This window comes from Leptodactylus fuscus, chromosome 3, assembly GCF_031893055.1.
Source record: "Leptodactylus fuscus isolate aLepFus1 chromosome 3, aLepFus1.hap2, whole genome shotgun sequence".
NCBI lineage: Eukaryota > Metazoa > Chordata > Amphibia > Anura > Leptodactylidae > Leptodactylus > Leptodactylus fuscus.
The window spans coordinates 239,809,664-239,821,493 of NC_134267.1; the positions used below are offsets into that span (position 1 = coordinate 239,809,664).

The 11,830-nt window shown below is 41.3% G+C and overlaps 1 protein-coding gene across 1 annotated transcript; it reads right to left on the reverse strand.

The window, feature by feature from the left end:
• Positions 1 to 2,448: 2,448 nt before the first annotated feature.
• Positions 2,449 to 7,834, reverse strand: LOC142198658 (fucolectin-4-like). Its single transcript, XM_075269686.1, has 3 exons — positions 7,777 to 7,834; positions 3,384 to 3,690; positions 2,449 to 2,647 (listed from the first exon to the last, which is right to left on the reverse strand). The coding sequence occupies exons 1-3, from the start codon at positions 7,832 to 7,834 to the stop codon at positions 2,449 to 2,451; spliced, it is 564 nt and encodes a 187-aa protein (XP_075125787.1).
• Positions 7,835 to 11,830: the final 3,996 nt, after the last annotated feature.

Here is an 11,830-nt window from a genome sequence, read left to right on the forward strand (position 1 = left end):
ACTACCATTTAGCTTTTAGTCTTTGTTACTTAAAATACTGGTGGTCCGACTCCCATGATAAACTCTGGAGGTGCGAGTATTCCACATTTCTGATATGAAAGCGGTTTTGCTATATCTTCCTAATTCGAATGTGTCCTCATTGGTTCCACCACCTGTTCGGGTCTCACTTGAGGCTTGGTGGACTGGGTGCTCTTCGCACCTCTTCTCACTTCCCAGAGTAAATATGAGTATTCCCATTCAGTCTTTGACCATATCCCCAACTTCTCCTTAGCAACATGGACCGCTAGTGGAATACGTTACGTTTCTGACTCCACAATCAGTTCCTCGTATCATTTCCACATTTTCGGTTAAATTTCTCGCTCCCCTCCCAGGAGATGTTCAGATACATGCAGCTTAGGGACTTTCTGTTATCTAAGCCTTCCACCACTTCCTCTATCCCGGCAGGTCTAGGGGATTTTCTACAGGTGTGAAACCTCTCCACCTCCTTGTAGCTGATGATCACCAATATACTAAGTCTCTCCCGCCTTGAAGGATGTTTTGGTGCGTCATATTGGAATAGAATAGTGCCTTGATCTACTTCTTCTGCTTCTCCATAGCATAATGTTGGTATCATACCCCACTGAGACTCTCAAAAATTTGCACAACTTCTTCACCGTATTGCTGGAGAGGTTGTGGCCAAATTGGCTCGCTATATCATATTTTTTGGAACTGTCCAGGCATTGCTCCATCCCGCCCTCAATGTACTCAATGGATACATTTGCTACAATATCAAGCCGTCTGCCCCGCTGGCTCTCCTCTTACTTGGTATCCATAGTCTTGTACATTTACCTGGATTTCCTCCTTGCAGCCCGACTACTCATTGCAAACCACTGGAAATCCTCTCATAGCCTGACCCTCGCCGAACTTTTATCTATCGTCTCTACTAATTGTATACAAGAACATATGATTGCTTGTTAGAGAGATAAGCTCCAAGACTTTTATGTCCATTGGTCTTCCTGGCTGTCTCATCATCCAATTCCTGGTTCCTACCAAACTGGTTCTGCATCCTTGGGCTTACGCATTTCATCCATTCCTACTATGTGTATTAGGATTCTTGCTATTAATGACTCTGCAACTGCCCGAAATTCTTCTTTAAATTTCTCACTATCCTTTCTCTACACTTCTAATCCTCTTCCTTGAACTTCTATCCATTTTCTATCTCTGTCCCGAGCTCCTATTGATGTCTGTCCCTGCACTGGCCACTGGTTTTTATAGGGCGGTGACATCACCGGGGCGCCGGGCTGCTGCATAGCTGCACACTTGGCATTATGGGTAATCCCGAATTCCCAGAGTTCCCTGCCCCTTGTCCTAACATGTATAGTGGCCATTTTATTCAAAAAATGTGATTCGATGCAGAGACGGAGTGAGATGCAGTTCTCCAGGTCAGGAACAATCTGGGGTCAGAAACGGATAAACAGAAAACCGAAGGTTGTAGGAACAAAGGCAAATAACAATCCAGGGGAAATACACAGGTCGTCAGATAGAATGAAGAAGGCACACCTTTGCAGCAAGGGAACGTATGCGGTCTATGGGTGGCCGGTGCAGGAAGTCAGAGGCAGCAGAGGCATATATATGACAGTGGGGAGAAGCCGGGATAGTATGGCGAGGTTTGCAGTTAGCCCGGCAGGATTACATTGTCAAAAGTCTTGATGAGAAATCTATTCTGATCTTTATCCATTAGATAAGAAAAATCTTTACCAAATATTCAGCCAAAACTAGGGTTGAGCGATCGGGATCGGGAAAGATCGGATCCCGATCAGCGATCAAGAAAATTTCACGATCGGGATCGGCTGTAAAATAATCGGAAATCAGATTTTGAAATCTCAAGATCGTCTCAATCCTACTGTCTATATAATATACAGTTAGGGATGAGCGATCGGGGTCGGGAAAGATCGGATTTGCTCGATCACTGATCGGAAATCGGATTTTAAAATCGATCCTGAAATCTCAAGATCGGCTCAGCCCTAGCCTAAACCTTTACGTAAATCTTAGGGTCACAATTCGGACAAAGAAGGGGGAAGTAATCACTGAGAAGATGAGGAGCAAGAACCCAAAACCATCTGTTTGCAGCAGGGTCTCTTGGTTTGGTTTATATCCCTAGTCTTGTTGCAAGTCCTGTTAAAGAGTCGGACATTGACTATAGGTGGCGCTTCATAGACAGCTTTATTTCTTCAGCACATGGGCTAATCCTTCTTCCCAGAGGCCATTGTCTGGCCAATACAACTCCCTACGAATGTTCTGGACCATTCCCCAAGGAGAAGCCGCAGACCATAGACCATAGATCCGGAACGAAAGGAATTGACTTTATTTCTGGATACCTTTCAGTTACAGAGATATAAAAGACCCGTATATGTAATGATCGTACATTGGTACATTATACTAGATGGACCATGGGGGCTTCCTCTGCCCTCAGATTTCAGTGTTTTGATTATTATTGCTGTCATGATTTTTATTTTCATGCACCAGATTCGCCCCATAGACCTCAACTTCACACAGCTGAAGATAGTCTTGTTTTCCAGGCAAATAGATATTGACGTATCTCCCAACCATATCATTACATTGGAAGGTCTGAGTCTCTCCATCTAGAATTGTTGTCACCACCGCACACCTGTAACAGGAAAAGTAAGAGGTTAGTATCCCTTACATCTATAGATAAAATAAACACCCATACTCACCCCTCCTGGGCTTCCATGTGGCATCCAATGATGTCTATGGGTTCTTGCAAGTCATCTTCTGGCCTCCTGGATGATGTTGTGAGCCTCTGGAGACCTCCGAGGCCTGTGATCACATGGGATGGGCCACTTTAATGCAATCCTCATGATGTTGGCGAACCCCACTTGACCAATGAGGTCCAATCACAGGTCTCAATGGTCCCACAAAGACCATGACTTCACCCAGGCAGCCGAAAGAGACCAGAACACAACCAATGAGGACCCCGAAGGAGCCCAGGAAGGGCTTAACGAATTTGGTTTCTTACGAATTGTTCAGTCACCTCTCATGGAGAACTATTTGTATCACTGCCAGGAGAGTAACCTGCTGCCAAATACCATTGTTAACCGCTTATCTCCTTATCCTAAGCCACTAGATAACTAGAAATCATCTCTTGGATTTGTCCCCATCCAAAAAATCTGCCCTATGACTATTACATCACAGTACTGAACACAAAATCCGAGAACAGAAAAATAAAATGTTGGCTCCTAACCTCACTGAAGATCATAGACTGAAGCTGACCATAGACTTGAGATAAATATGGTGAACCAGATGACTTCCTATAGTGGTCAGATGTTCATATATAGGTTACATGACCCATATGTATTGGGGTGTATCTAGAGGGTCAGGCTCACCTTGGATTGTCGTTCCCATTGTTGGCCAGTGAGTTGCCTACAAGGATTATGGCACCTCTCAGTCTGTTTCCGCAGCAGTCACCTCTGTTGGTGATGCTGATGTGGCCAATTCTGTAAGACTTCAGCAAATCCACCCTCCACCAGGGAGATAAGTCATCGTGTGTGTGAGAACATGATCCATGATGGTAATTTGAGTTCTGGTTTCCATCTATTGCATTCATTGCCGATGCCATATAGCCCGTATGATACACGCTGTCTCTTAAAATGGTAGACTGAGTAGCTCGACCTCCAAGTGCAACGTTCCTGTCTATCGAACATAAATGGTAAACAAGTTAGACATATCTGCATTCTACAAGTCGAATCTACATTGGATTGTGTGTAACTTACATTACTTCTGTTCAAATAACTCTGGATCAACAACCCATCTCCAGTGATCTAGTAAGTCCTGGAATCCAGCCTCCCATTCAACTGTGAGTGAATTCCCCATGACACCGTCTTCTGGTAAGAAGTTCTGTAGTGTCAAAGCTCTTCCAGTCCAGAATCCCCTTCTATGGTTGAGTAGTATCCTCCCCTACTCTAAACATAGAGATGTCTCACTGTTACCGATACAGCTCTGGGTATGAGGAGAACTTGGCAGAGATCTCTGTACTGACTAGTGGTGAGCAAACCGATTTGGACAAATTCAACCCAAAGTTTTTAGGCTTGACTCCAAACCAAAACTTTTGAGGCCATCACGTATAAAACATACTCAGACCACCAAGTATAATAAGTGTAGGCCCATGGGAGGTGAGTAAAAATAACAGTTACACTCACCTTGCCTCAACTCTCCTGGGCATTTGACAATCCCAACATCTTCTTCAGACCTCCTCTGGGCTCTTGGCTCACCGACAAGGCCTATAACTGGGCCTCTACGGTCATAAGAGGTATGCAATATCTGTCAGAGCCTGGAGAGGTTTGAAGAGGATGCTAGGGGTCTACTGGGTGCTGCAAAGATGCCCAAGAGAGGTGAAACAAGGTGAGTATAACTTTACTTATATCTACCCTTGGTGTTCAGTTGGAAATGGATAACTGGTCCGTCTCCAGATAACTGGTCTGTCTCCAGAGTACTGGTGTCCAGTAGGTATTTGATGAAGCTCAGTAAGAGAGTGCTCAGGAGGGACAACTGTCAAGTGGTCTTGCCCTTAGAAGTTAGGGTCTTGCCCTTAGAAGTCAAGTAAAATAGTGTTAATTTGCATTTCTTTGGATATCCCTTGAGGACCCAATTAATTTTGGCCTTGAGGACCCAATTGAATTTGGCCTTGAAGACCCAACTAATTTTGGCCTTGAGGACCCAATTCATTTTGGCCTTGAGGACCCAACTAATTTTGACCTTGAGGACTCAATTCATTTTGGCCTTGAGGACCCAATTAATTTTGGCCTTGAGATCCCAACTAATTTTGGCCTTGAGGACCCAATTCATTTTGGCCTTGAGGACCCAACTAATTTTGGCCTTGAGGACCCAACTCATTTTGACCTTGAGGACCCAACTCATTTTGGCCTTGAGGACCCAACTCATTTTGACCTTGAGGACCCAACTCATTTTGGCCTTGAGGACCCAACTCATTTTGGCCTTGAGGACCCAACTCATTTTGGCCTTGAGGATCCAACTCATTTTGACCTTGAGGACCCAACTCATTTTGGCCTTGAGGACCCATCCAGATATTACTCCTTTGGTATATGTCTCTTATTTCTATCAGAGAATAACTTTGTAATGCTCATGCGCATGGACACTGTTTTCTTATGACACAATGGGGGGAATTTACTAACTTATATACGCCACTTTTCTGGAATGGATGGGTGTAAATGTGGGGTATCTGACGCGCGGCCCATTCTTCCACAAAAGATGCAACACATTATTCCATCTGCGCCCTACTCACCCCTTTTTAACAAAGTGGGCAGAACAGAGTAGATATCAAGGAAGATCGGAACGGAGACACCCTGGCTTGACAAACGTTAAAAGCCTGCCTGACATCTACTCCAGTTCCTGACAGGTATAGATATCACTTCTGATACATGAGTCTGGAGCTAAGAATGTGCCAGTCAAGAACTTTATTAAGCTTGACATGCAGAACGCCAGTCTTTACAACAACCCTATGGTACTTTATTCTAGTGGTAAATTCTGGTAATGCAGTTTGCATTAAGTTATTAAAAAATTGAAAAGTATATTTACATTGATGTTCTCTGCCTGTACTTCCATGGCTTCCTAAAAGAAAACAACATGCAGGACAGTTTATTCATCCTATCTGGACCAGATCTCAGGAGAAAGAGAATCAGGTCCAAAATTCAGGTTTATTGAGAAATTTAACTTAACATACTTTTCCTTCATCATTCCCATTTTTGTTGACCCTGGACAACCCCTTTATTATTTGTTTAGTTATGATTGGGGCCCCGTCATCTCCCCCTTGCTCTCACTCATTCTACCTTAGATCGTCTCCTCTTCTCTCCCCTCACTTGTCTCCTGACAATATCCATCATGGGCATCAACTCAAGACCATCTTGGGTCATAAATGGTAAAATAAAAATGGTGTAACCAAATTTTCCTCCAGTGGTCCTAGCTATCTCCACCCAACAGGGTTCAAGTGTGCGCCACATGTCCTACAGAGGTAACCAGTGACTGTATACAACCTGGACAGACAGAAGACAACTCGATGTTCTCGAAAGCCGGTAACTTACGTTTACTTCTTGCAAGCGAGGAGACGTCTAGTTCTGGGTTTTCCAGGTTCAGACGAGAATCTTCAAAATCCGTGATGACTCTTCCTGCAACTGAACAGGAAAAGGTAAGTAACACCCCCATCCATGAATGTCTATAAAATAGTCGCTCACGCGTTTCAAGACCATAAGCCTCTTACTCATAACATAATATCTGTCGTACACTATGGGAACTTTATAACCAAATACCATCATAATGTAGCGCTGAATAAACCAATCGGTAATAAACCCTTGCAGGAATAAAATAATATAAATATATATATATATATATATATATATATATATATATATATATATATACGAAAAAATTATTATATATTATTGTATTTATATTTAGTTTTTGATACATCTTTCCCACACCCATTATAAACCACGCTCAATATAAACCACACCCATTATAAACCACACTCATTACAAACCACGCCCATTATAAACCACACCCATCACAGGTCACACCCATTACAAACCACGCCCATTATAAACCACACCCATTATAAACCACAACCATTATAAACCACACCCATTATAAACCACTCCCATTATAAACCACCCCCATTATAAAACACACCCATTACAAAACACACCCCATTATAAACCACACCCATTATAAACCACTCCCATTATAAACCACCCCCACTATAAAACACACCCATTACAAACCACCCCCATTATAAACCACACCCATTATAAGCCACCCCCATTATAAACCACGCCCAATATAAACCACACCCATTATAAACCACACCCATTATAAATCACTCCCATTATAAACCACCCCCATTATAAAACACACCCATTACAAACCACCCCCATTATAAACCACACCCATTATAAACCACGCCCAATATAAACCACACCCATTATAAACCACTCCCATTATAAACCACCCCCATTATAAAACACACCCATTACAAACCACCCCATTATAAACCACACCCATTATAAACCACACCCATTATAAACCACCCCCATTATAAACCACACCTATTATAAACCACCCCTATTATAAACCACCCCTATTATAAACCACACCCATTACAGACCACACCCATTATAAACCACACCCATTATAAACCACCCCCATTACAAACCACACCCATTATAAACCACCCCCATTATAAACCACACCCATTACAGACCACACCCATTATAAACCACCCCCATTATAAACCACACCCATTACAGACCACACCCATTATAAACCACCCCCATTACAAACCACACCCATTATAAAATACGCCCATTACAAACCACGCCCATTAAAACGTTCACATGTTGTAGGATAGACAACGCTATGAGTAAGAAGCTTATCATCTTGAAACGCGTTAGCAATGACTATTTTTAGACATTCAATTCACCTTTTTTGACTGATATGTAGTAAAATGTATAGTATATATGGCCCACCAGAACACCCCAATAGGAGCTCAAATGCAAGACTGACCACTCAACAAATACAGACCCCAGACTAACTCTATACAAATAGATACTAAACTAGCCACAAAATAAATAGAGACCCCCAGATTGTATCTCGGGAACTATAAGAGACCCCAGACCGGAGCCCTAAATAAATATAGACCCCCCCCAGATCAGACCATGTAAACCAAACAGACATTATTATAAGGTATAAGTAGAGAAGTTAGTGAACCTGTAGGAGCGCCATCAGACACAATCCAGAGGAGGACAATGAGGAGCAGAAGCTTCATCCTGCAGGAGATACAACCATTATAGTGACATGTCTAGCTCAGGAAGGACGTGGTGTTATTAACCATTTCATGACAGTGGATGACAGATAATAACACTAATAACACTGCTACATCTATAGATACAGACTATGTCAGCTCCCAGCTCTTCTACATCCAGACAATGTGGCTCCAATGTCTCCCCCTCCCCCATACTATGTATATTGTGTGAGATCTTACCTTCCTGTATGAATGGTCACCAGCTGTATCACCGGTCGGGGAGATTCTCTATTATATATCCCTGTGTGACCTTTACCCCGAGTAGTCAGTGAAGCGGATTGGCCAGCAGATATTGGCGAGCGAAATGTAATCATTATACAATAAAAAAATTCTAAACTTTGTAATAAACTTTGGCCCCTGTTTACGAAATTCGGCCCCTAAAGTTACAGGAACACCCACACGTTTACACAATACTGTGGCAATTTTCATACTAAATGAAGAATTTATCAATCCCTATAGGACAGTGGGATGATATTGAATATTGGGCACAAGCACCAAACCTGGACCCAACCCACATTCTGCACCCTGCTGATCACATTGTGTAAATGTGGCTGGGGCAAGGTTTGGAGTAGGATGGGGCAAGGACACCTCGGCCCAATACATGTGATAACTTACACTAGTTTTCTGTTATACTATGTTATACTGGATTCTATGCCAGTTCCTAAGTGTTGCAGATCTCCATTGCAACTCCAAGGTATCTGACTGTATATGACTGCGCCTTTATTAAGCCCTATGTAATGCCACTCTTAATAGAACTGCACCCATAAGTCTGAATCTCGGAGATCATTGCAACACTGTTTGAAGACCTGGGATTTATCAAAGTCTGATCTTCACAACAAGCAGTAAAGAAGAACATTGCTATTGAAGCTTTGAGGCTGACAAATCCTTCCTCTAGTAATTCTCACCTATGTCGTTGTCTTGTAAACCAGAGATCCGAGTTTCAAGACCCAGCGGAGACAAATTATAACAATAATGTCTTAAATATTTAGAGACATCTCCGGGGAAGAGTAAGATCACTCGGAGGCGAGGGGCTCAAAATACAAGGAGAACATTTTCATTTCCCTCTCCCCCCCCACTCTTTGTGTTGTCTTATTGAGCTTGCTGGTTTCTGAAGACAGATCTTCCCTAGTAACCGTGAGTGAACAGTAAATTAGCAAGAAGGGAGACACCTAGTGGCGGTAACTTTGTAGAGTTTTTTTTTCAGTCATAAAACAGTTCGGTGCATTACATTGTAACCCAGATTCACATTCTATTATAGTTGGTTTACAAAAGGTAATCAATATTTGGTAATTTAGAGTTAATCACAAGGACGTTATGGTCTTTTGTTTTTAAGCAGGTGGTAGTGATACAGCTCAGTACGCAATGACTAAGGAGCCATGTGCTCTGAAACGTGTAAATCGTTGTGTCTGTACAGGATGATTTGGTTTGCCATCTTTGTCCTTATTCTAATAAGTGAATAAAGGTTACATTTTATATTAGATGCTTGGTTCTGGTGCTGTAGATATATATTAAGAGGTTGGTTCTGGTGCTGTATTTATATTAGATGCTTGGTTCTGGTGCTGTATATACACATATATATATATATACATATATATATATATAATAAGCTTGGTTCTGGTGCTGTATATATATTATGAGCTTGGTTCTGGTGCTGTATATATATTATGAGTTTGGTTCTAGTGCTGTATTTATATTAGATGCTTGGTTCTGGTACTGTATATATATTATAAGCTTGGTTCTGGTGCTACATATATATTATGAGTTTGGTTCTGGTGCTGTATATACATACATATATATATATATATATATATATATATATATATATATATATATATAAAATAAGCTTGGTTCTGGTGCTGTATATATATTATGAATTTGGTTCTGATGCTGCATATATATTATGAGTTTGGTTCTGGTGCTGAATATATATTATGAATCTGGTTCTGATGCTGTATATATATATTATGAGTTTGGTTCTGGTGCCGTATTTATATTATATGCTTGGTTCCTGTGCTGTATATATGCTATGAGCTTGGTTCTGGTGCTGTATATAAGCTATGAGCTTAGTTCTGGTGCTGTATACTGTATATTCTATGAGCTTGGTTCTGGTGCTGTATATATGCTATGAGCTTGGTTCTGGTGCTATATATATAAGCTATGAGCTTGCTTCTGGTGCTGTATACTGCATATGCTATGAGCTCGGTTCTGGTGCTGTATATAAGCTATGAGCTTAGTTCTGGTGCTGTATACTGTATATTCTATGAGCTTGGTTCTGGTGCTGTATATATGCTATGAGCTTGGTTCTGGTGCTATATATATATAAGCTATGAGCTTGCTTCTGGTGCTGTATACTGTATATGCTATGAGCTCGGTTCTGGTGCTGTATATAAGCTATGAGCTTGGTTCTGCTGCTGTATATAAGCAATATATACATATTGAACCTGGACATTGTGTTGTATGTTTCATGAGCTTGGTTCCTGTGCATTATATATATTATGATTTTGGTTCTGTTCCTGAGGGTCAAGTCAGAGCTAGAAAGAGACAAAAAGACAAAACAAAATTATCTTAGAAATAGATCCCAATGTAGAAGTAGGTACAGAATTCGCACTTATGGACTTGTTTAGTAAAATTAAGCCAGCGCCAGAGGTTAATATTTAATGAGATTTCCTGACAATTCGTCGTCTTGCAAGGAACAATGAGTAACTTTATTTCTAGGTTACTCGGAGTTATGGGAAATGTGTGTGTGACCGGTCACTGAGTAAGCGAGCACATCCTGTACATCACGTGACCTCAATAAAAGATGTTAATAAATGTTATTAAACATCTTTATCCATTGGTCTATCATCTTTATCCATTGGTCTAATCAATGGTGGTCTGACCACTGAGACCCCCACCGGTCCCACGAACTGGGCTACTTTCCATTGTCTCCAAAAATGGAATAAAAATTTGGGTAAACCACAAAATGGTAGTGATAGAAAATCCAGCTCATCCAGCAAGAAACAAGACCATAGACTATACCATTTTCAGTATTAGTGGGGGTCCTAGCAGTTGGACATTTTTTGCTATGCAGTTTTGAAGCCAAAGAGGACACGGACACCAAATATTGTTGCCTAAAACTTTTGCACTGCATGGTAATGACACAGATTGTGTACAGAATAGCCAACACTGGACTTCATCTGTAGCAGTTGTCTTCCCCATATTATAGCAGTAACTCACAGCACTGAAATATCTCCAGGACTTGGACATGTCCATTTCTATAACTACCCATTTTTTCTGTCTGTCAAAAACTGGCCATGTGAATACACTCATTGTTTTCTAATGGTTGTGTGACAGTTGTTTTTACTTTTCTGTGAATAAAAGCCCAGGGGAGTTGACAAAAAAAATCATACCTGCCTTATTTTATCTCTCTTGGGTCTCCTTGCAGCGTCCGGTACTCTCCTGGTGATGTCATGTGTCGGAAGTACTACTGAGGCCTGTGATAGTACGATAATCAGTTACATAGGCAAACTATGAGTCAACACCCTAGGAGTATTCTACACTAGGTTTTATAGATAGGTTCCTAGGATAGAGTGTTCTATACTATGTTTTATAGATAGGTTCCTAGGAGCCCTGACAGTATTCTACACTATGTTTTATAGATAGGTTCCTAGGAGTCCTAAGAGTATTCTACACTATGTTTTATAGATAGGTTCCTAGGAGTCCTAAGAGTATTCTACACTATGTTTTATAGATAGGTTCCTAGGAGTCCTGACAGTGTTCTACACTATGTTTTATAGATAGGTTCCTAGGAGCCCTGACAGTGTCATATATTTATGGTTTATAGATACAGCCCTACCATGTACATGAGTTGCTCCAAATCTCCAACCCCTTTGAAAGTGAGAACTATTTTTTGTTAGCCAATTTAAGGTGTGGTTTCTACCAAACTTGTTCAACCTGAAATTAATTAGACACCCAAGCCCC

Excerpts from the sequence above, each read along its gene's own strand:
- LOC142198658 (XM_075269686.1), bottom strand. The coding sequence starts at position 7,834 with ATGAAGCTTCTGCTCCTCATTGTCCTCCTCTGGATTGTGTCTGATGGC. Across the intron at positions 3,691-7,776 it reads GTCTGATGGCGCTCCTACAG|ACAGGAACGTTGCACTTGGA; the intron begins GTTCACTAACTT and ends TATGTTCGATAG. Across the intron at positions 2,648-3,383 it reads AATGGGAACGACAATCCAAG|GTGTGCGGTGGTGACAACAA; the intron begins GTGAGCCTGACC and ends TTCCTGTTACAG.